This window comes from Symphodus melops, assembly GCF_947650265.1.
Source record: "Symphodus melops genome assembly, chromosome: 12".
Classification (NCBI taxonomy): domain Eukaryota; kingdom Metazoa; phylum Chordata; class Actinopteri; order Labriformes; family Labridae; genus Symphodus; species Symphodus melops.
In genome coordinates, this window is record NC_136702.1 from 18,218,270 (window position 1) to 18,244,136 (window position 25,867).

The following is a 25,867-nucleotide window of genomic DNA, read 5'->3' on the forward strand; positions in this document are numbered from 1 at the left end:
TTGTTTAAATTGAACTTTAAACAGATACAGAGTATAGAAGGTGTTTTATCTCAATTGATTTACAGGCTTTAATTGAAGAATTGTTGTGAAATGCATCAAGCAAAAGCGTCCGAATATCAAATGTTGTTCTATTTTGTTATACACTTTTAGACCACTTATCACAGCTTTAGGCTTATCATAAACAATGAAACATATTAATGATAGTACTGTCTGCATGCCAATGAAAACAGTAATGTACTCCGGGATTAAAAAGAAAACCTGAATTTATATTTCAGTATTAGGCCTGGGAAGCTTTGGGTGTCTCACGATACGATTTGATTTCGATTCTTGGGGTCACGATTCAATTCAGTCTGGTCAAAATGAGTCTGGATCCACGGGTTCAAAGTCTATCTTTGATTTAGTACATACTTCAGGATCTACTCCAGTCATCTTTGAGACTGGCTGAATTACGTGTTGCTCCATTTGGCATTCTACTGAGTTAAACAGCCAGCATTAGCACAAAAACTCGATTTTTACCTAAATGGATTTTTGCCTCACCTCTACTCAGTATTATTATGATTTTTACCATGTTAATTATCATGAAGGACAGTATCATAGGTCAGAGGGTTTTAGATTAACACATTGATGTGATAATGTTGGAACAGAGAGAGTGATGAGAGTCCAGGAAGAGCTACTGACTTCTGACACTCATCCAAGGCCAGGACGTGTGGATGGTCTTCCTCAGAGAGAGTGACCACAGCCTGCCGGCTGAAGGCGCCAGCTCGATTCTGGTCCAGGGTTTGCCTGGTGATGGTGGAGGTAGTGGAGCTGGTCCAGTATAAGGTGTCCCAGGCCCGGTGGTAGGCTAGGCCCTCGACGGAACCTACATCTAAAGCAACAGAGACATAAGATCAGTGTTCAAGAACAAAATAAGTAACGTCATCCTGGGGAAAGAGCTTTCATGAAAACACAAGTGGACAAAACTTCAGACCGCTGGGAACACATCTTGTTGTGTGATCTCTTGGTGGTCAAGTTAATTTGAATTAATGTTTTGATTTGTACTGCTATATATCAATAAATTGGTACTGATCATTACAGAATTGGAGTTATGTTTCCTTGGTGATTGACAACAGAAACAATTTCAAATCTCACTACACATGACAGACGGATATTTGTTGATGCGTGGTCAAGGACTGGATATGTTTTCTTGGGAACCAATTCCCTAAACACAAAAAAAGATGAGAAGACCAGCCGCCTATTCTTTCCAAATCCCTATTAAACCCAGTTCCATATCTTGTTGTCAGATTTAGTTAGTTACAGTGAAGGGTACAGTGCCTATCAGAGCCTCTAGAGAGTAACTGGAAGAGAGAGAAAGGCTGGAAGACGCTCAACAACAAAAAGAAAACAAAACGACGAAAACAATGCAACAAAGAAATAATGCAAAAGAAGAGGATGAGAGTTGAGGTATTTTTTTTTTTTTTTTAAATTACCTTATAAATAAGACCTCCCCCGTTATAGTATTCACATCCATCAATCTAAAAGACGAAGGTTAATTTAACTAAAGAATCACAGCCTCATGTGCATATAGACGACTACTGGGCTCATGGGAGCAGTATGTTCAGTATGTGCAGTATATGTTCATGAATGAAGCCGTAGACTGGGGGGGGGTTCCATTGTTTTCTGGGAGAGAGAAATTTAATGAAATAACGTCAAACATCACACTGTATACTGAAAAAAGTGTGACCAACAGGAAAGAAGTAAAAACCAAACCAGTACGAAGAATAACAACTCTCAACATTCCCAACACATGAGGTCCTTTAGAAATAAAGACCTCCAAAATATGCCGAAAAGACTCATGAATAAAACTGTGAAGAAAAAAAAGGTTAACTAACCAAATCTGACAACAAGATATGGAACCGGGTTTAATAGGGATTTGGAAAGAATACCTGGGTGAACACGGTTTCTCTTTCATGCTTCATCATCTGTAATGCCTCTGTTTGTAGCTTCATTAAATTATTGTGTGACAAAGATTCTATCTATCAATATTGTTTGCAAATTACCATCTTTGTGTTACTCGTATATTTTTGCCGAGCCCTTTATCTGTCTTTGCAGGCCTAATTTGTCTTAATGGGGAACATGTGGACAATGACTGAGTGCCCGGCTATATCCCTTTATCTAAAATTCCCCGTAAACCATGCAGTAGAATGCTTTGCACACCACCTGAGTCAGCCGATCACTAATTAATAGTTTGCAATAAAAGCCGTCTGGCAGCTTGGAGTTCCTCACAATTTTTTTGGCGGGGCGAGGGAGTAATTAATGGGGGACATGGAGTTTAATTAGAGAAAAATGGATGATTAACATCTTCACCTTTCCTCAATGACGGGATGCAGGAGGAAACTTTAGAGGGAAATAGAAGAGTGCGTGCTTTTTTGTACAGTTCAGGTTAAAACAATGTTTAAAGGTAGTGTTTTAACAAAAGGAGTATCAACCAAATAGATGTAAAAAATAATAATAGGCCAAAATAAAGCTCAAAACATGTTGGAGCAGTTTTATACAATGTGGTTTACAAATACACAATTTGCTTTGGATTACATCACTGCATTTTATGGATTCAGAAAATCTAAATTGCACTTGCATTAAACACTTTGAGTTTTCAGTGACAAAGTGTGAAGGACACTTTCATATCCAGACAGATGGTTCCAAATAACGCTTGTTCATTTCGAGAAGCTAGATAAATAAGCAGAAAGTTCCCACAGCAGGGGTGTGAGAGAGGGATAGCAGCAGGGGGGGGAGGGAGGGGATCAGTAACACTCTGATAGTCTCCTGCTAGTGTGAGGAGGGGGCGAGAAGGTGCTGAGCTCTACTCCCAGTAGGAACTTCACAGAACGGAAGAGGATGCTAGCCGAGCAGAACAGAGGCTTTTGCTGTTCATCTGACACTAGTCATGCTTATCGAGACAGGACTGACTGAGAGTTAGCGAAGGAATAAAGAGGGATTGGTTTCATAATTCAATGTGTGAAATTCAGTGAGCAGCAAGCTTTCAAACACAGGGATCATACCCAACTGATTCAGTATTAATTTATCTTTTCGGAGTGACGGCAGTGAACAAAGGAGAAATGAAGGACACATTTGTTATGTAAATAATGATTTTTTGATTTTCAATTCTTAACAAGGTCACGCCATATGATTAAAACTTCATTAAGACATCATTCAAGATCTGAAAAAACATCACAACAGAAGCAGAAGTTGCATTCACTGGTCAGTGTCCAAGCTGGACCTGCTCAACCATAGTGCCATCGTGCACTATACAACTATGTCAGCGGCACTCACACCCCCAACACACATCATTGTGGTCACACATGAGAGAAAAGTAAACAGACTCTGGAGCTTAAATTGTGCTTTGGTTAGCAGTTACACATGAAAAGCACAAGTGAAGCATGGGCTGTTATGAGGCTGTTTAGACAGCTGTGTTGATGAAAATCGATGCATTCCTTTTCCGTGAAGAGGACAACAGATGGATGACTATAACCGCGGCAGAAGCATACAAACTAATCCGGTAAGGAAACCCATACTCAATAGCAACAACAATACAATACAAGCAAACAAGTCTGGCCACCTTGACGGAAGTATGAAGCTTTTGTCATTGGCCTTACAATGTGTTTCAGAGTGCGTGTAGTGGGGACCTTCAGAAGCTTTATTTATGACATAATGACATACAGACAATGTAAAACACAGTAAGAATGGGATATTTATATATACAGTATACTTACTTTCTGCGATAATAGATCTTCCTGTCCAGTCATCATTAATCATCTGGATGTTTCCAAAATGGACATCACTGAAAAAGATGCGGTTTGTCCCATCTGCTGTCTGGCTGTAGTCAAAGGTCAGGGCTATGATGTTCTTAAAAAAAGCAGGATTTTCAAAAGGCTGGACGGGTGAGTTGAGGTCATTTTCGTCTGAAAGGTGGATGCTTTTAAGAATGGTCCTCTCAGAGTAGAGTAGATAGCCTTCATAGCGCTTACAGGCGAAGCCGTCCTCCGCCAAGCGTCCATGGGCGCAGGAGCAAGTCCGACGGCCACTGCCCAGGTGAAAGCACAGCTGATGGCAGCCTCCGTTGCTCCTGGCGCAAGGGTTTGTGCCTTTAAAATTAACAAAAAAAAGACATTGAATAAGTGGTTTGCCTTTGATGTTTCCCCAAGGCAATCATGGTGTAAATTGTAGATGAAAATAACAACACTGGTTGATTGCAACACCACACATGAGATAAAAAAAAAGATGATAATAATAGAAGCATCTACACTTACTATAGGCAACCATAGTGTCTTAAAAGTGCAAGATTCAAACATTCACCTTTTTCTCTGCCTCTGTTGAAGACTGTTACATCCTTTAAATTGACTCCCAGACCACTCCTCATGGTCACGGCATCACTAGTGTCAGTTTTGAAACCACGTCGGATCGAACCATTGGAGTGAGCCCTGAAGTACAGTGAAGGGGAGAGTGAGGGGACAAAAAGCAGAGTAATGATTAAGTTAGACAGATACCGTAATAGGACAGATATGTTTTTATATACAGAAGAACTTCAAAACCCTGGTCTGAAGTCATCCAGTCCAAATGTAAATTTCAATATGGAAAAATGGTTCAAATAGATTTACTGTTTTTTTCCTATGTTGTACAGGGGAGAGAATATGTTGATTGACCTTTAGGTAATGCAAATTGTATATGTGCATGAGGCTACCAGCTTCATGATAGATACAAAGTTTGATTAAATTAAACTGTCTGCCTGTTTTTCTATGATGGCGAGGGAGGATTTCCTTTGCTTATGACACTAAATTCTGCCCTGGGAATGTAAAATAAATAGGCAATGAACTGTGAGGAACTGCTGTTCTTAATGTTTTCCTGTGAGACCTTTGAAGGCAAGGGTTATTATGAGGTTATGATTACAGGCTTTGCAGGCCGCTGCATGCGTTTGAAAATAATAAATTACCTGTCAGACCAGTAGATGTAGGGCCCGAACACAGCCACTGAGAACAGGTCTACGTTGGCCACTGACAGTACAACCTCCCGGCTCTCACCTGTCTCAAGGTTGATCCTCTCGATCTTATCTGTGCGGGAGTCGCACCAGTATAATGTATTTTCCTGCGAAGCAATATGAAAATGCATATCACTAAGCAGACCTCTTCGGCACAGTCATATTTCAGCCAGAAAAAAGATGAGATAGGAAGTACAGTATATAGAATAGAAGCAGGAGAGCTCATGTGTGAAACTGTACCTCATAGTCTATAGAAATTCCATTGGGCCACATGATGCCTGAGTTGACCAAGGTAACTTGATCCGAACCATCCAGACGGGAGCGACCAATACAGGGGTTCTGCCCCCATTCAGTCCAAAAGAGATACCTGGCCAACACAGAAGTAAAACACAATCACACAACATGAATTGAATTGCAAAAGAAAAGGGAATCACTTACATCACTGTAGCTAGCATATGACCCTATTGATTAAACCCTATTGTTGGTATGCTATAAATAGATTCTCCACTGAGAAAGCCAACTCCAGTGTTTGTGACTTTGAGAGTTTTTAGTATGCTTTCCAATTGTTTCGAGCGTATTTACCTGCTACTGATCATTAGCGTGTCAAAGGTAAATATTATTATTGTCTCTTGCCTTGCATCAATTCTTAATAGAACCAATGGTCCACATGTGGGCTGCAGAATTGTGAAAACACAGACATGAAAGCACAAAAAAAAAACATGGTCTACCCTTTCTGTGGATGTACAGCGATGGCCCGAGGCTGATCAAGTCCATCAGATATGACCACTGAGCGGTATTCACCATTCAGACGGGAGATTTCTATTAGATTAAACCCATGGTCTGTCCAATACAGGTTTCCTGTGAAGAAGAAAAAAAAAAAGCAATAACAAGGTGTGTAAATACAACAGAGGTTTGTTTGTCCTCCAAGGCACAAGACACATACAAAAGATTACATCAAGAACCTGCTTCTACTGCAAATCATCTTGCACACAAATGTGATGATTTTACGAGGAGGTTACAGAACATTTTCAGATGGCATTTATTATTTTGGAATCTATAATCAAAGCCCTCCACTTTTGATACCAACCAGCAATCCAGTCAACAGCGATGCCTTCCACCCGGCTAATGCCAGTGGTAATGATATCCTCCCTCCAGGTCTGATCCCGTTTGGCTCTGGATATTCTGTTCAGGCCCATGTCTGTCCAGTACACTGTGTCATTTCCTACAAAACATGTAATATAGTTAATGGTAGAAGAAAAGCAATGATGAATGCAGCTGCTGTTAAAGTATTTACGCCCTGAAAAAAAAAAGGCAGCTCATGAAACCACATTTTACTGCACTACGGCCCATTTCACCAAATGTTGTGTGGGACTATAAAGTATGATGCGGAAATACCCACACAGTTCATCCACAGCTCTTTGTTGACATTCAGTGCCTGAACAGGAAAGGCAACTGTCGGCCAAATTTTACAGGGCAATATATTGCCTCATGCAAAACATGGTGTGGGTAAAACTGTTATGGACCCTTTCTGATTTTATAGCCTTATTACAAAGGTATATAAAATAGTACATCATTTATTTATGGTGCAGTCTTCAAGTGCATCTCAGTGCATGCCTGTCAGCTTGGCTCTGTGCAGGTTGTTAGGAGGTTAGGTAGCGTTATGTTTATTTGCACTTTCTTGTACCTGCTTCCTTCACACTCTGTTGAAACGCAGCTCACATAAGACAGAAAACAGCTGCAGGGCTTTCATCTGTTCTGCACTGGCAGCCCGGCTTCTCTAATGACATGTAAATGATGTGCGCTAGGTATCAGCTGCTGCTCTGGGATGGGCTTAGTAATCATTTGCATGTTCACCTGCGCAAAGTAATAAAGGGAAGGACAGACTTGTAATCTTGTCCCATACTCCGGCCATGTCTGGTTTTGGCTTGAACTCAGCGTAATTACTTTTTTTGCTGACATCAGTGGAACTAGTCACTTAGAAGGGGACACGATTTCAGACTCTTTTTATAGCTATACTTTAACAGACTGACTCCTAGCAATGAATTGTGTAAAGATGACTCGAGATGTTCAGTAAAGTATAGGATTTAACGTTAAATGATTCCAGCGTACATGTATCTGTGAAGTACAGATTAGTATAACTAAATAGCATTCAATAACTTTAACTGTCAATTAGATTCATATTAATGTTAAATGGACATGAGCTGCTTTTCTAGTCTTCTGACTCCTTAAAGTGCTTTCACACACTGATGGCAGAGGTTGCTATGTAAATAGACCATCAGAAGTTACTAATCCCATTCATACACATTCACACGCTGCAGCCAAAGCAGAGAGATCAACTTGGGGTTAAGTTTCTTGCCCAGGGAGACATTGGACAGTTGAGAGATGACCGACTCTACCAACTGAGCCACAGCTACTGATGTAAACCTTTTGTAAATATTTCCCCGTCACTTTTTTTTCTGTTTGAAATCCAACATATGGTGGTCCTCGAGAAAAAGAATTACAACTGCAAAACATGCAATTTTTTTTATCTGCTGCTGCGTTCTGCTATTGTATGAAGAATTTCTGCACAGCCACTGTATATCAACCTTTGTATGAACTTAGCATGTTTCTGTTTTCATTTCAGTGAATGCAATTTCCTTTACATAGCTTTTGTTATCACGCTTCAGTGACACCCTATTATTTATATGGAATGCTGGGGGTCTATAGTATATTCATAGCGTCTGTTATAACATATCTATCAATTCGATCATGTGTTGGCTGAAAGGAGGCAGGGATGCAAAAGAAACAAAACAAAAAAAACAACAGCACAGGCTATGGGGATCATATTCTGCCGAGCCTGTTGCGGTGCCTTTATTTGATACAATACCTTTGGAATTGACTGAATTGCAAATGTTTCACAAATATATTGTTATTCAACATAATACACTTGGGTTGAGTGGGACATAACTCCCTGGACAAGCTAATGCTGTAGAAAAACATCACTCATATTTGATAGATGATTTCCCTCCCAACCACATGAAAATCACATTTGATCAATTTAAATAAAGCATACAAAACATGGGTGGACATACCAAAAGTTTCTTTAATTTTCCCATTTAAAACACTACACTTTACTCGTAATATGTGTGTTAAATGTTTCTTATGTTGAATTTGTTGAAAGCCTCTTGCCTCCCTATGATCATCATTGAGCAGTTAGTTTTCTATTCTTCCTATTTCTGCACGACCAATGAATGTATGCACATTTGCATTGTTATTTGTGCTCCTTTTTGAAAAATGTTAGAAGTTGACAGGCACATGTCCACAACCTACAATCAGTATACTTTCACACACCCCCTTTCTCAATATAAGGACTATTGTATTAAAGAGAGAGAGTTGAGGAGCAGACATTGCAATCATTTATGTACCCTGCATGCCTTTAAATAAACTACCAATTAATCATAGGTTTTAACAATGCATGCTTGATTTCATGGCAATATTGGAGAGAGTGACTGAAGATATTGTAAACTAAGTCTTTAATTTAAGATGAAGGATTTTAAGTTAAATAAAGGATGAAAAGGCAACAATGACACGTTTACTTAATGCGTTAGTAAAGTAAATTCAGGGTTGTAATGATTTTTGGCTGTTGAAGGCTTTTCTTTCACTGAATGCAGTTTTGACATGTTGCTCATTAATTTCCCCTCACTGTCCATTTTTAAAACTAATCTTAAAACACATTTTTATTCTTTGGCTTTTAACCCAGCATGAGACTCTGTTCTTGTTTTAGTGTTTTATTGTTTTTATTGTTTTTATTGTTTTAACCCTGTCAGTGTTTTACTTATGTTTTATGTTTTGTGCTCTTCATGTATGTACAACACTTTGTCACAGCTACGGCTGTTTAAAGTGCTTTATAAATAAAGTTGAGTTGAGTTGAGTAAATTAAAAGGGTGCGTGTCCTCCCATCATCTGTGTATACCTATGCTCTGAGGACGTTTTTTTTTATGCAGAGGAGAACATTGTATGAATGCACACATCTGGGATTCATCAAACAGTTTACGCACAGATTTGTGTGTACTGTACACACCTGTTTGTAAATGAGGATACTCAATATCAAACATTAAAATAAAGTGTTACATGGTCACAAACCTGCGTGAAAGTCAACTCCCACAGCGAAGAGAGTTCCTGTGATAGGCATGAGAGCCTCACTGTTGTCGTTTGGGTCAAGAGCTATTCCCCGGATTCCCTCATGGATGGAATACATCAGGAAAGAGTCAACACCTGCAGAATGGAACACTGCCATTAAGCCCTAAACATAGGTATTAAAGCATACGCAATTATAATGAATGCATTTTATATGTATAGATAGGTTTATAGATTTATCACATGCACTAAACATAGGTTACATGGGTGCATTTCTTCACCTTCTGAGAACAAATAAATGCTGGTGGGACATATTTGCAGCTCTAAAGCACATCATTTGGGAAACATACCTTCGCAGGACATGCGGTCGCTACGCAAGTTGTAGCCAACCGTGCAGGAGCAACTACGGGTGTTCTCAGAAGTGGGGAAACAGAGCTGTGAGCATCCTCCGTTGTTTATCTGGCACGGGTTTCTCCCTGATTGTTTAGCACAACCAACAGAAGGCAAGAAATAAAGCTCTGTACCATACACGTATCAAGGTAATGACTTTGTATCAGTGTGTTTAGCTACGTGGCTGTTCTTTAAGTTGTGTTAATGCACTTACCTTTCTGACCCTCCCTGTCGTACACCTTCATATGGACCACCCCACTCGTCTTGTTTCTCAGGACGATAAGATTCCGTCCGTCTCTCTTGGTGACTGTTCCCAGCTGTGCCGATTCCTCATCGGCCCACCACAGTTTGCCACCTGCAACCATCAATGTTGCAGATTCAGTAAAACTATAATGGAAGGGTAAATGGCACTAGGCTTAGAACTGCTGTATTGAAATTGTTCAACTGAAGTTGGGATGCAAACAAGCAAAACACTACAGCACAATCAGAAAACAATTTCAAAAGAAAATGGTATCTTTTAGACTTTTCACTGAGGCTGATGGACTTCATTATAATTTAAGCTTTTACTGAGATGATTTAAGTTTCAATAATGGGACGCCCCCATCCCCTGCTCTGCACATTTTTGGAAATGCATGACTTTGTCTGCTTGAAACTGAATCTAGTTGTATATTTGGGAGGTGTTTACACCATCAAATGCTCTTCCCTGACATCCCTATATTGTCTAGGTGTGTCTCTATGTGTGTTTGTGTAACATTTGAGTTAGATTCAATCATCTTCAACACTGTGCTGTTGATGTTGTGTCATTATGTGTCACACACATCCTGATAAAGTAAGCTGCCGCCTAGCACTGTGTGACAGTGAAGCTCATGACTTTAGTAATGCTTCTGCTGTGAGCACGAGTGTAGAGTGTGTGTTTTTTTTTTTGTTTTTTTTTTGGGGGGGGGGGAATGAGTCAAATGCACAACAGGCTCCTGACCCCAGCACTCACCACCACACTATCCTCCAACCTCAATGTCTGTCCTCAGCAGAAATCAGCCATGCACAGTCCACGCTCTTTGCCACAGACTCGACACACGTGACAGGAACTCTCAATTTAAAAAAGCGAAGTGAAAGGTAAAAAGAAGTCAGGTGGCTCCTCTCACTTTGAAATAGACTCTCTACACAGCCTGCCTCTCTACCCAGAATTTATTCAACTTTTAGAATATCAGAATTGCAAAAATGTGACGACTACAAAAGTAGACAGGAAGTCAAAAAGATAAATTGAGTTCTGTACAGTACCTCTAGGTAAGGGTTTATGTGACTTGTTTAGAGTTATATCTCAAGTAAAAAAGAAAAAAACAAAATCTGGGGGGGACATTTTCTTTTTTGTTTTGCTTTTTTCAAACCTTCTCAGCAGCAACAGTGAACCCCCAATATTATGGTTGACAAAGAATACCATTAGATTTCACAAAATGAATCCCTTGAAGGTGAGACATATTTTTCTACTCCACCCTTGAACGTGAAGAAACACTTTGAACATGCATGAAAAGCTTGAGGCTCAGTGCTGTCCCAAAGGGGAACAAAAAAACGTGCTGCTTCGAATCAGACACATTTCCATGAGTGACAATGACAGCTTACATGCAGTTTACTGAACATTTGACCCTGGTGGGCATGCTACCCTAGATTAGCTTTGTACCCTGAGTTAATTGAACGCTGCAAGGACCGCTGGCTGGCAGTGATTGCTTGCTTGTGGCACATCATATTCAATTTCCACCTCAACTGCTGGTTTGATTTCAGGCAACCGGCTGATGGATCACCAACATGTTCTAAATAGAAACCCTCACCTTCCTCTCAAACCATTCTAAGAATTACACAGCCCTAGGACCTGTGTGGATCGACCTTGTGTCACTAACAGTGCCTTCATTAGATATTTTCAACACAGGCCAAAGCAATCATTACGGCAGTCACACAAATTGAAAAGGTATAAGGAAATAGAAGTTGTTTCTTCAAACACGCTTCTGCATGCTGATATCATGCTTTGTCACTTTGATCGATAGCATTCATTGTTCATTTTGCCATTCAATCACTGAATGTACATATCATCAGACTCAGGAGAGGCTCATAAACAAAAACATTTCTGTAAACAATGGAATATAGCCCTGCACTTTCTTGATCATTATAACGACCCACTTTTTCTAAACCAGTATGATTAGATAGAAAGCAAAGGAAATATGTATTTCTTCATTTATATTAGGGCTGTCACCATTACTGGGTTTGTGCAATAACAGATCTAATCGTTGTCATGTTAACTTGTTTTATTTTTGTTTTTTTCTTTAATCACAAATGAATCATTTCTCTTTTACCGCTTCTTATGCAATTGATCATGTAGTGTCATTCGCCTGAATTATTTGTTCAAAAAAAAAACCACAAAAAAAACATTAACTTATGATTACAAATATTGCTACCAATCACAGCTGAGAAAGGGAGACCACTGCTCACTGAACCGAGCAGCAGGCATCGACCTCGTGGGTCATCACGGACTGAAGTTATGAAATGTGTGTCACCACGCTGCATTATCCTTGTGGGTAACATCTGCCGATTGAGTTATACACAGCATGTGGAGACCAAGTTTACACATGATACTGAGGTGATTGGACATCAAAACTGCTAATTGGCAAGATAGTAAACACTTATCCCTGCTCACCTTCTGTTGCACTACATATGTCATTTTTTTATTTTCAGGCAGTAATGCTGAGCTAAATATACACTTTTTACAAACTGGCTAAAATAGTTCAAAGTAATACAAACTTAGTTTTCTTAATGTTCCTGTATTTGCGTCTATAATGCCACGTAATAGGCACCTCCATATGTGTAGCAGCCCTATTTGTAATTAAATGGTTCCCAGGATTATTTTTTTGAAAATTAAAAAATAGAAAATATACTTAAAATGGCTCTCCTGACTTCATTAAATATGGTTAAACCATCTCAAGGAATCCAAGTAGTGTAAATGCACAAATACATTAGTCTGCAATCCCAGATTAAAAGTTATTCAATAGTTAGAGAATGAAAGAGTGAAAGAGTGTGAAATTGCTCTATTTAACAGAGTGCAATAATAAAATGGTACAGAGCTGTTCATTCTACCATCCAAAACAATTCCCCCGACGTTACAAAATGTCATTTATTGTGATTGATGGAGGCGTACGAACATTATTTCACTGTCTTGCTGTACCTGCTACTGTTCACAAACCAAGTCATTAGTCTTTGTCACCTTGAGTTCTATCTCACATTTGTGAAAGGCAACAATGAAGTCTCTATCACCCCTTTAAGTCTTCCATATTCAAAGTGTTAAGAAATGCCAGCTACCAAATAAGAAATGGCTTGTGTTGCAGAATGGTAGCAAAACTTTGGGTTTCAATATTTTCCACTACTGTGTTACTCTGTTAAATTGTAATTAATACTTTCTGCACATGGTGATAGAATACCAAACACCTAGGAATTCAAACCCAGTGATTAATAGCATGCTTCAACAACAAAGTATCACCCTGATAACACTCTGGATTTGATATTTACCTTCTTTTTTTAGGATCACTTTGTTCCACCCACCCAAACACAACTAACCACACTCTGTTCAGTATGCTTGCTTCTTTCTCATTACCAGTCTTGGCAAGGAAAACACACTCGCGTAGCTCACTGGGAAGCTTCCAAAATTGTCAAGATTGTAGCAGTGTGGAATTGAGACCATTTGAAATTCAAATACAGGTTGAGGCAGATACAGAACTTTTGTGTAATATAATTTTAAAATGTTAGAACCAAAATCATAAAATTGTAACCTCATAAAGTGAAAAGATACAGCCCACATGCCTGTCTGGTTCCTTGGTTGATATCTGGTTTTATTGTAGTGCACTTTACATGACTATTCGTTTTTTTTAATTTGTTTTTCACTTTTAGGGTGTAAAAGCAAAACAAGTATGTCCTTTACACATGCAAACAAGCTATAATAAGCCCCTGTTAAAGCCTGTACACATGGGTTTATAATACCCACTCCTGAGGCTGAAAATCCAAAAACTCTAAAGGAAGACTCTAAATCTGTGGTTAACACAAAGTCAGAAAAAAAAGTATTGAGTGCAAACGAGGGATGATCCATCTGATACTTTATATGTTACTAAAGCTGTTCCGAAATGTTTATGATTTCTACAAATATTGCTCTGATGTCATATAAGTACACCATCCTTTTCTTTATCATCTACATTGAATTTTACATGTGGGACATCATCTGATTTCATTTCTGAACATTTTTAAATACAGATTCATTTGACCTTCATTCATTTTTTTCAACTTAGCAAAGCTTGCTTTTGTTATTGAGGCTAACTGTTCTGTTTCCACTAACTATCTCAGATTTCCCACCAACAACAAGGATACCTGCTCAAGTTAACTTACGCAGTAAAATTATGTTGTGCGTATGTGGGGGGAAAGGAACGGTAAAAGCAACATGCTGTTAGCTTAGGACTGTTGTAATGGTACATCCTGGTTACATTTCATCACAGAACCCAATTGAACAACTAATTGTCTTATTTCAGGAAATGTTTAAATTAACCTATGAGCTGATGGATGGTGTGACACATTGGAATTAGCACTGATAACAAGAATCAACAAATAATGGACATCCACCTCCCTTTTCATTAGGACAGGGTGAGAAAGTAAATCATCAATCACTGCTTCGCTGTGATTTAATTATCTAATGCCCCTGCTACTTCACACAAAGTGGAGCACAACTGTTGCAAGGGCTGAATAAATACCTCTCATTCTGCAGCCACTTAACTGGTTAACCACGTAATCCCTCCACACTCTCTGACTAATCCCCAATAGCAATCTGATGCACTTGTGACAACCTCTACTCACCCATCACGGCCAGAGCTGTGCCTTTGACTAACTCCCTCTTTAGAGTCTCCAGCACTTCCAGCCCACTGCCATCCAGATTGCACCTGTTGATAGTACTGTTGACCGAGCTTATCCAGTACAGCTTGTTGGCACTGAAGTCTATTGAGAGACCTAAGAGGAAGACAGGTGAAGAGAGGACACAAGCATTAGAACGTATTGTGCTTGGATTTGCTCGGACTAACTGTTTGAATTCAAATCATGGCAGCATTTTCGTTACACCATTTAAAAAAAAAAAAAAAAAAGTATTAGAGACACAAGATACAGTATCATAAACGGAAGATTTGGTCTAAATTCAAATCCAACTTGTGGCTCCTTTCCCACATGTTGTTCCCCACTCTGTTTCTCCCTGATTTCCACCTCTATCCACTGTCCCATCTCTCCAAGTTTTAATCCTTGACTATGTTGAATATTATGTAGTGAGTAGGTGCACACCATCCAGTTCCTTCAGTTTTCTGATCTTTAATGTTCCTGGTTGAGTGAGAGCTGAAGTGTTTATACGTTTTCTGGCACATATCCGATAAGAGCTCCTGTTGGCATGAAACAATAATGAGAGATACTTTTGATATTTTCTATTCAAGTGTTAACTGAAAGCTTTCAGTCGCAGTCCTCCTCACCGTCTCCCAGGCGTACCTGACCATGTGTTGGATTTATGCCTGACAGATTCACAGCCACAATGCACCATTAATTTACGCTTGTCCCCAGGTCTACCCCATAATCATAAATGAAGCCAGTGAAATATGGTGCGCTCGGCTATCTGTGTGGCTGACATGGCGGGGAAAATGAAGAAATACAGTGAGGACAAAAGAGCTGTTTATGTGACAAATGGGGGCTCTGACCTTGAGCTGTGGTACAACAGCAGCTAGAGATGAAGAACAGCTGATGGTTTTTGCTCAATCAAGTTACAATTGCTCACTTAAGAATGCATCAAGCAAGGACAGGCTATACAATCAAAAAGTATACCATTTAGAACTACTAGTAACATGAACCTGTAGAGAAGGATCGAGTAGTATAGACTAATGAATGCTCTGTAATTATTTTTTTATATAGGAAAAGAGCATTACGCCAAATACAGGCTATGTAAAAATACTTATTTTATTGTAACATCAAAGAGAGCTAACTTTCTAGAATTGTGATATGTGCAAGAAAAAGTGCACATTCACCTTTTCTTTCCTAATAATGTCAAGCATGGGCGACAGTGAAAAGCGGACTAAATTCAATGTTACAGAACAAACAAATCTTACATCGACCGTTTCCCTTACTGTCAGTGGATCACAGCAGGAGACATACACAGACACTGCTCCATTATTCCATTCTACTACTCTGCTCCTGCAATCAGGCCAAGTCGATTTTCTTTCCATAGTGCAAAATAACAATGCCAACAAGAAGTCTTGGTCTGGCATTTTTCATTGAGAGCACACTTCAAGGGTTTGAAAATCAGTGCTCGAGTTGAAAACTAAATTGTAGAATCAAGATTATATCCATGCTCAGTCGCATAGAATAATGTTGAATCACTCAGCCATATACCAGGAGGTACATGGAGCAGTGTCTTTTAACTTAAGATAAATCCTTTATCGATTCCCAGAGAGAAGATTTAGGAGTATTCATCTCAAGAAAAATGTCAGCAGCATGGTTTTGCTTTTAGTTATTGTAGTTCTGCTATTAATGCAATAACAGGAGATATCTTGTTTTCAAATTTACTCTTATAGTAAAAATGTCCATAATACATCCATTTAACCTGAGGATAAAGGTCCCCTTTGGCTTTCCCTAAAGCTAATTGTGAGGGCATCCAAGCCACCATGGTCTCCAGACAGTTTTTATTTTTTAACAGTTGTTGAAAATCATATGGCACCACATATTAAGCCTGTTAATGTTATAATAAAACTTTGCAAACAACTTCCTCCATGCTGCACTTTAATCTATCCAAAATTACAAAGATTGTGGCCTGAACCATCTAAAAAGTGTCCTGAGATAACTCTGCTGGTTTGTTACAAAATGAAAATACCAACTTGAATTATACTAGTCCATGTCAAACGTAGTGTGTCTGATGTGACATGACTTTAATCAGCCATCCTTTCCCACTCTGCTTTGGCCTTTTGCCGATGAAACATCATGCTTTCCTTGATTAATCTTTTTTACTGCTGTGTTTGTGTGTACGGTCCAATACTTCAGCCTCAGCCAAGACAGCATATGGCAGCTTCATCCATGATGACTTGCTCACCAACATCTCTCAAAATGGGCTGAGCAATGGGACTCTTTTATGTTGAGAGTACAGAATGTAGGAGTTCCTTTTGAAATACATACTAGAATGTACTTTTGCTAACTACCAAGAATCCATGATATCACACTGGATTTAGTCTAAGGAGGCCATGCTTCTTTTCCTCATGTTTCTTTGAACTTATAAATGCTGTTTGGTTATGTCTGTTAACCTGCTTTAATTGCCCAGTTGTTTAGGTTTGTCTGAGCCTAAGAATTTACTCTACTGCTTACTACCATTTCACAATGGGACACTCATTCTCCATTATTAAATTGTGATTGAGAAGGGATTAAGTCTTTCATATTGCTAGCCAAATGCTTTTATCTCCCCTCATAAATACTGGCACCTGAACACAGTGTTCAATAAGAGGCGGCTGCCAGTCATGTGGCCAGACATGAAAACTAGCCAACAACTTTCTCATTGTATGAAGTTACTAAACAGATTCTTGATGTTTTTGACTATATCTTTGTGTTATCTGGATCTAATCCCACAGATACTTAGAAAGTAAATGTGCCAGTGACCATTTCTGAGCTCAAACCAAGGCTTCATTTTCATTTTATGGGGAAAGCCATTTAATACAGGTCAAGACCCTTAATTTTCTTTTAATGGTCTTCCACTGAAAATATTTTCAACACAGCTATGCTATTTAATATCCTGTGAAACCTCAAGTTTGACCCAAAGAGTGAGCTTCATGATCTCTTTAACAAGGTTACTTCTTTCTCCTCAGCTGACATGTAAATAAACCCATCAACCACATTGAACCTGCATTAAAAATAGTTCCTTGGGTTTCCAGTTTTGTTATTCTCCTGTTACTGCAGCCTTTCTGAGGCTGTTTATCAAAATTAAATGGCTAGAAGCATGTTACAAATACATGGACCCTCATCCTGTATACAATTATAATCCTGCTTGGGTCATTACCACAGTACCTTCGGAAGTTTAAAGGGATACTTCATTTGTTGAACCATGAATGTGTATTGAAATTGGGTCTTAAATGGTATGTAGTGGTAATGTGAAAAACAATTTGAAGTTGGTGCCTTCTTGACCAAGAAAAGGCAGAAAAGTGTATTTTTGTCTCATGTGGATAAAAGACAACAACTCCCAGAATGCAGAGGTTTTACTCAGGATAAAATAGTACAGGATGCACAATCGTTCAAAAATACTAGCAGGTTTCTAAGGATACAAAGCTTAATGTAAATCGATGAAGTATCCCTTTAACTAGTCCCAATGATGAGAAGTAAATCTTGTCTCTCATCTTAATACACCTAAACAATAAGACATCAGCATACCAGCACCTGTCCCTCTTGGAGTGGATTGGAAGCTCAATGAGAATATTTTTCTCAGGCCAAGGAGCAGAGCAGGTTTCAAAGAGTTGCCTTTGTGAAGATTTTGTAAGAGCTAGAGAAGTGAACTACCCTAACTTTTTTTTTTTTGTGTGTGTTCTATACATTTTTTGTGAGTTATGAGATATTAAAAAACACTAAGCCTGCCTTCTATCAAGCTTCATATTCAGCTACTTGTAAATAAGCTTAAGGTACAGCTGGGCTTTTATTTCAGAAACAAATCTCTTTTTTCTTTTGCTCCAAAAAAAAAAAAAAACTTCTCTCTGCTACTTTCATGCTCCTTATTGATTATTATGTTTTTCATATGTATCTTCTCAGAGTCTAAAATCTTTGGATACTGTATATCATAGTGTGTTGAGATTTCTAACAAATCTCACGGCTCGAGTTGGATGACCTGTACTGTGTAGGTGTATACAAACTCATTGTTTATATTTATAAGGCAATACTTAACCTTCTTCCTCAAACCTGTGTAACTGTATTCATGTGTAGCCACAGTCTTCGCTTAGCACCCCAGTCATAAAACGTATTGTTAGCATTAGTTACAATGGGGAAAATGAGTTTCAGGTGCACTGCTTCGAACTCTCCTGCAGGATGATCTGTGTCTGGGGGAGCGGGTTTCTTAAAATCATTTTAAAAGTAGGTTGAAGGTGTTGAGGAAGATTGAAGATGCTTTGACTAATAACTTTCTGCTCTGTGACTCAAGACATGTTAAACTGTGTTTGTCAATTACTCTGTGTTTTATGGCTGTACATTTTTGTTGTGCTGCTGCTCCTCTTGGCCAGGACACTCTCATAAATAAGATACTTAGAACGCGGTCACACTGGCCATCCTAACGTGCTATACTCAAGCATGACTGAGGTCACACTGCATCAGAGCTAATCGTGAATGAGCACGGTTACCTCTTGGATATAACGTCTTAATACAGCACGTGCATGCTTTATGTCATTATGAAGCGTGTTTAGTTTAAAAACAGGCAGACTCGAGAACAAAAATAATATTAATAGATGTGCAGTCACGTCTGCATATCGACAGCTACTTTACTGACTCTGCAGCTTTTTTAAATCACTTTAATCAGCTACAGCCGTAGAAAAATAAAAAAGAGGCGCATACTGACTTATTTTGAGTCATTTTAGTCAGATAATGGCATAAAACTCTGGATTTCTCCATATAATTAAGGCTATCAGCATTATGTACTCATGTGCTTTCACTCATGCTCAGTCACACTGGCCAAACTAAACTTTAGGGTTGAAGCGTGCTTGTCTCAATAAGGTTCTCCTAGTTAAATCAATTTTAAAAAATTTAAAAAATATCTGAGAGATTTTGGTTAGCTTTGAGCTCTGTTTTACGGGTTAGAAGAAGAAATTACATCCAACTCTGTTTCGCCATGTTCTTCAAAGTACTCTGAATGTTTAGAGATTTGAAAGTTTAGGGCTGTCTAAGACTTCTGGCTGAGATATGCGGTCTAGTCTCTGACATAATTAAACACTTTTACTGTGGCTGGTTGTTCCCTACTGAGAAGCTCCTCGCCCTCTTTATCTCCTGCTGCCTCCCATATACAGTATATGCCTGCCTGGGTGATATCAGTAGAAGCCTTCTTCTCAAGATGTGGATTCAAAATAAGCCTGTGGTCTGATTGTGTTTCTTCAATGGCAATCTTCGTCCCTGCAAATGTAGCACATGCTCACCACTTGCTTGTTACAGCACAAGCTGATTACCTAGATAATTGCGTTGAACAAGAGCATGTGCTTTAGATCTATGTAGAGCAAACATTACGTAGGAATAAGCAAACACAATGGACTGTTATTTTACATTGATAGGCTGCCAGTCTAAACGTGCTACTTGTGATGCTATTGAGGTCTGAAATTAATGCATGATCTTTTAAAATCACATTGATAGTATTCTTTTTTTTTGTCCCTGGGCGCCTCTTAGATAAGCCACAGCAGCCTCTCCCTGAAGGCACAGCGATGGAAGAGAAAGGCACCTCTACACCTTTAAATGGTTCATTACACTTAAAAATCAAAGCAGGTTTGTATCCAAACAGGAAGTACCTTTAGCTTTAGACAGTACAAAACGATAAAATAAAAGTATTCAAATGTTTTGTATGTAATGTAAAATATTGGATTTGAAACAATAAAAATGTAATTAATAACAAGAAGCTATTGCATTTTGGCTTATGTTTAACACCCAAGTTTACACTAAATCAGTACCTTCACACGATAAGGCCAATAGTATTGACAGAAGGATTTCTCTCCAGTAGTTAGGAATGGATGAAAAATGAATCTTGGTACTCATTATAAGCAGCAAATGTCACTTTCTGCCTTTCACTTCTCTTGTTCGCCCACATTACATCTCTTAGACCCGCAGCCCAATAGAGGAGCACAAACATGGCAGCGGCAGGTGAAGATTTGAAGTTGGAGAGGCCCTGCCCATGTGCACCACAGCCCTGCACTGTATATTTACATATAGTTAGTTTTTGTGTCTGTTTGAGATCGCCATCCACTCTCAGTTAACTAGTGGATGGTCTCTCTCGGTTTCTGCACCTTGCATGCTACATGTCCTGAGTAGTTTCCACACACACCAGACAGCTGAATTGAATGTTATGATTGAGGTGAATTCTCTCATGTTTAATGCAGAACTTCTTATGCGGTTATGTGGTTTGACCCCTTTGAAAATGAGATGATTAATCTCAGGGGGCTATCCATCAGTAAACACACTTTGAATCAATATCAATCAAAATGATCATGATTATGATTTGTGCCATAATCGAGCAGCACTACTGAGTTTAGAGTATCATTACATCCATACCCAGAGGCCAAGAAAGGAGCATTATTTCAAATCATGGGAGAGCAAACTGGGAAGCGTCCTCTGGCTCTTTTCAAATAGTCGCACCTTCCAAGTGGAATAAATTCTGAAATATATTCATACTTGTGCCCCAGCACATCATTCCATAACAAACATTCATTAAATTGTACTGTTGAAGCTCACTTACATGATATATCATTGTCACACACTGCTCTACAGAAGCACTCCAAAACAGTCAAAAGATTTCAAACCACCTACACGAAAAACAGCAAGTTTTCCATGAGTCATCTATCAACAAACAGGCTGCAGCTATTCCAACAACAACAGCAAGTCCTCTGTGAGACATCCAATAGGATACGATCCCTCATTGTATCATACAAAGACCCCGTTGGCACATCATTCATTGCACATCAGACATTGTTGGTTTTCTCTGTTGTACTAAAATACAGTTACATCTGTTACTTCCACTTGTGTTCTCTTTGTTAATCCCATGCCTGTTGAAAGGGGAGGACATCAAACACACAATCATGATAACAGAATGATCCAATAAAGTGGAAACTCTTTTACAAAATCGAAGCTACTGCACCAACAATAGGAATAGGGATTCCCCAATGCCGATACCAGTACTTGGCATCGGCCCGATACCGTCTTTAAATACTCATGTACATGTACTCGTAAAGCTACGCGGATATAATGGCACCGATACCACTTTACGGCGGGCACATGCCCCTATTAAGTTGAGTGGGTAGACTGAGAGAAGCGAGATGTCAGAGGTGTGGAGATATTTCAGTTCACAGTTTGTTAAAGCTAACAGCATGAGGCAGATACAACTTTGCAGCTAACACTAGAGAAGCTAGAGAAAATGCCAAGAGACATCCTTACTGACCTACGTGCGGTAAAAATAACAGAAGCTCTGAGCCAGTTCATTGCTCTTGATCACCAGCCGTTGTCACTTGCTGATCATACAGGATTTCGTCGCCTTTTAAGTGTTTTGGAGTCAAAGTATGACATTCCCAGCTGCCATCCCATCACAGACACCGCGTCGACTGTAGGCTACTACGTAGATCAGAGGTAAAGTACCTATTTTAATTCATGTGTGTCTGCTTGGGATTGTCTGTCTGTCGAACTGTCTGTCTGTCTATGTGCCTGATTGTCTTTTATCATCTTAAAAACTAATTTATGACTCCATTTCAGTGGCATTAATAAGAACTCGTAACGGTACTCGGTGAGTACCAAAATGGAAGTACCTGTCCTTTGTTTGCAAAAAATTGTGAACGTACTGCCTTGTGTTTGTCTCTGTTTTAAAGTGGAGTCTAGATTTTTGACATGTGAAAGATTGCTTGGCCTCGACCTGAAAAAGTCTTTATACTTTTACTAAAATGAAAATCAGCTGACCTTTTTTTCACAGTATCAGTTGAGATAAAACCAACTGAGGACATTAGTGTTAGCCTGATTGTTGTTGACAGAGTTGAAAATAATAATAATAATAAAAAAAGGATCAGCTACAACTGATCTTAATAGCACTGGGAAAAGTGAGCTCTCTTATATCAAGGGAATTAGATGGCTTATTTGGTTTAATCAGGGCAAACTAAAATTACCTCAACTTTCATGTACAGTATGAACCTTCATCAGGTCATCTTTGTCAAATCAAGATTCAAATAGGATACTCATTTTAGTTGGAATGTCATGAATATTAAAGCAAAGCAGTACAAACAGCATCCATCTGTTTATGATTGAAAATGTAATTGAATCAAATTACCATAATTGAATCCACATCAGAAGAATACTGATAAATCTCATTACTTTGTTTGTGTTGTTTTGTGGTGATAAGATGTTCGCACACACTGTTCCAGACAGTGGCAAAATAACCACACAAAAGAGTGCATGTAGATAATGGGAGAGAGTGAGATATGTCAAAGCATATTTAACATAATTATCATATTGATTTCATATTAAAAGAAAATGAAAATTCTGCACGTAAACTTGAACATGTAAAGCTGAATGGGAGGTCCATCCCATTTAACTAGATGACGTGTTCATACTGACCTACAGGATCCCTCTGATTCTGGTGGAGGACCTTGCTGTTACTCCCGTCCATGTTGGCCATGTTAATGGTGTTGCCATCTGTCCAATAGATTTTTCTGTGAGGGAAGGTGTGACAAGCATATTTAGTAGTTTAAATAGACACACAATTCACAGTCAGTGAATGTTATGTTGTTAATTGAAAATTGAATGTAAGCCAACTAACAACCTTGTAAACATCTACACTGACACGATAATCGTGGAAAACATGTTAAGCTGACAACAACAAGGATTTGAACTTGCTTTCAGGTGTGATCTCTCATCAGGCATCCTAATGCTTTGCGTTGAAGGCAAGGATACTGAGGAAGTGAACGGACTTGCTCTAATCTACTTACCCTTTGGCTGGATGCACTACAAGGCACCTTGGCTTATCAATGCCGTGGATGATGGAGGTCTTCAGGGAGCCATCAAAGCGAGCCACATTGATCTGCGACTCGTCATTTTCAGAGCTCAGCCAATATAAGTTCCTGGAAAGCCAGTCTAAAGCCAGACCACGGCAGTTCACTATGTCTGTCAGGCAAAGAATGAAAAAGAAAAAGTAACCTCTGCCAGACTGCTTCACAAAGCTTTTTAAAAATATTAAATATTCCACAGCTAAAATAAGCAAAACAAAATTGCATAGCTTCTTTAAAACATACTTGTGATCTATACTAATTCATTACTGATAAATTAATAAATACAAAAATAATAATGTTTAGTTATAAAAGTGCACCAATACTGGCTGGTATGTACAAGCACATTCACCACACAGAGCTCTGATGTTGAGTTTTGTAAACGTCTGGAACCCACCCACCTGCAGAGATTATGGTCTCCAGCTGGGTGCCATTGATGAAGGCCCGTTTGATGGTTTGGGTTTTGATGTCTGACCAGTAGATCCTCTCCTCCTGGGCGTCATAGTCAACCACAGTAACGTCATCAATGTCTGGCACTGTTAGCGCCGTCATGACGTTCATATACGGGTTGTCAATATCCACTCCGCGGATTTCAGACCGCCGCACATACAGGAGGAACCGTTTCAAAGCTGGTCAGATAATCAAAAAAATTGATTGTTTAAAAAGTCCCTCATGTTGGACTTTCTGTTTTTATTGCATGAGCTTAATCATTGTAAGCTTCTTTAAAGGCATCTTAAGTCCAGAAATGTATTTTTGACAATGACAAGTGCATTATTGTATTTAAGGTATTTGTGTAAAATCTCACAAAATCAGGACAAAAAGTGTTTCTGCTCACCAAAGCAGGATTGTTTGTTTGGGGAAAGCTTCATAAGATGCGGACAGGTGCAGGATGCAGTTCGGTTGTAATTGATAAGGCACAGATGGGAGCAGGGACCACGTCCATCATTCTTCTCACATGGGTTGGAAGCTGATGTGAAGGGAGGAAAGAGAAAGAAAAAGTGGACATGTCAGAACACTCATTACAGAGCAGGTGAGATGGGGGAAAGAAGACAGTCGAGGATGAATACTTCATCCTGGACTTATTACTTTAGCTTGAAACTTTAGCAAATAGCAGAAAACAGGGCTGCCTGATAGCACCACAAGTTATAGAATTCACACACTTCTATTTTTGTATAAAACATTGATTTAAATATTTATAAATATCGTTGAAGATGCTGTCATATAGAGTAATATACACATCTTTAGTCCTGGAAAGAAAAGTAGGATTTAAAACAAAGGTCTCAGACTTTAACATGGGATAAATGAGAAATGAGAAAAGAACCAAGTGTAATGTTATTGTAGTCTTTTCAAATACAAACGAGGCTTTTAACCATTGTTGTCCCATAAGACCAATCAAAAAAAAAAAAAAATCTCTATGAAACAGCTGACTTTGACTTCTCTCTACACATTATCTGCATGGGTTTTTTGGTTGGTCTTTTATTGGGTCAAAAATGGTTAAAAGCCACGAAAAGGATTTATAAATATATATGTATAAGTACTAAAAGTTGATAGTTTTACATTTCAGGAAGTAGAATGACATCTCAGTCACCCTGCTACTACAGAGAAGCTAAACATACACTTTAAATCCTCAACTGCAGTCAGTGTTTACAATCACACAATCACTGCAAGCTTGATTTCAACTGTTTTAAAGAAACATGTGATTTCAGTTTTCTTGAAATGCTAACTCTACTCAGCACACCATAAATTCACTGTGCCAAAGAACACCAGCTACTGTTCAATTATTTCCTGTCATTCTTCAATCACGATTTCCTGCATCACACATATCAGCTTTTCCATCTTCTCTGGATGATTCATGTCAAACAGGCTCATTCAAAGTTCATTCCCTGGTCCCCTTCATGCAAACATTGGAAAGCTGCATTGCATGACAAATGTGACTATTTAATAAAAGAAAAAAAAAATGGAATATGTGAACTGGAAAAAGCACCCGGTTGACTCAGTATGCTCTGAGAGAGACATCCAAAACACTCCTGCATTCACCTGAATCATGCTCTTGAGGAAAGACAGGCAACATCAGCAGAGCCAAAGTGTCTGTTTCTTCTAAGCTGTCAGGTGTGTTTAAAACAAATATATGTTTTCATAAGCATTCTGCTACGCAATAGCAGACAGATGCCGGCACACCAGGAAATACAGAAAAATTCAACATTTAATCTAACAGTTATGCTAGAGAAAGTCCAGAGTAGTGATGATATGATTAAGTATGCAAGTGCTGCTTTCCACCAAGAGATCTGTATTTGATGTGCTGTCTCTATTACCTTTTCCATTTGTCATGAAAAATAAATACGGGGCAGTGTTTTACTGCTATTACTGTCTGGTTGTACTGCCTGTAAATAATTGTATATGTTTTAAATTGCAGACACATCATATCATAATAACAGTAATGACATGTCACAGATTTACCTCCCGTTTGCTCAACAGGATACAACAAGAAAAGAGAGGTTGTGTACTATAGGGCTGGGCGATATGACCTCAAATCAACATCTCAATTAATAGAACATTTTACTTC

General features: G+C 38.8%; 1 protein-coding gene across 2 annotated transcripts in view; it reads right to left on the reverse strand.

Moving 5' to 3' along the window:
• Positions 1-25,867, reverse strand: part of lrp1bb (low density lipoprotein receptor-related protein 1Bb) — a 276,595-nt gene that overhangs the window by 74,456 nt on the left and 176,272 nt on the right. For both annotated transcript variants that reach the window (XM_079357144.1, XM_079357143.1), the window contains exons 27-41: positions 24,140-24,271; positions 23,706-23,933; positions 23,248-23,422; positions 22,877-22,971; positions 14,396-14,545; positions 9,732-9,872; positions 9,478-9,603; positions 9,134-9,265; positions 6,099-6,233; positions 5,740-5,869; positions 5,252-5,378; positions 4,967-5,118; positions 4,333-4,457; positions 3,750-4,121; positions 679-868 (exon numbers count right to left, since the gene is read on the reverse strand). In XM_079357144.1, the coding sequence (XP_079213270.1) occupies positions 679-868; positions 3,750-4,121; positions 4,333-4,457; positions 4,967-5,118; positions 5,252-5,378; positions 5,740-5,869; positions 6,099-6,233; positions 9,134-9,265; positions 9,478-9,603; positions 9,732-9,872; positions 14,396-14,545; positions 22,877-22,971; positions 23,248-23,422; positions 23,706-23,933; positions 24,140-24,271 (2,410 nt within the window). The remainder of the gene's footprint in view (positions 1-678; positions 869-3,749; positions 4,122-4,332; positions 4,458-4,966; positions 5,119-5,251; positions 5,379-5,739; positions 5,870-6,098; positions 6,234-9,133; positions 9,266-9,477; positions 9,604-9,731; positions 9,873-14,395; positions 14,546-22,876; positions 22,972-23,247; positions 23,423-23,705; positions 23,934-24,139; positions 24,272-25,867) is intronic.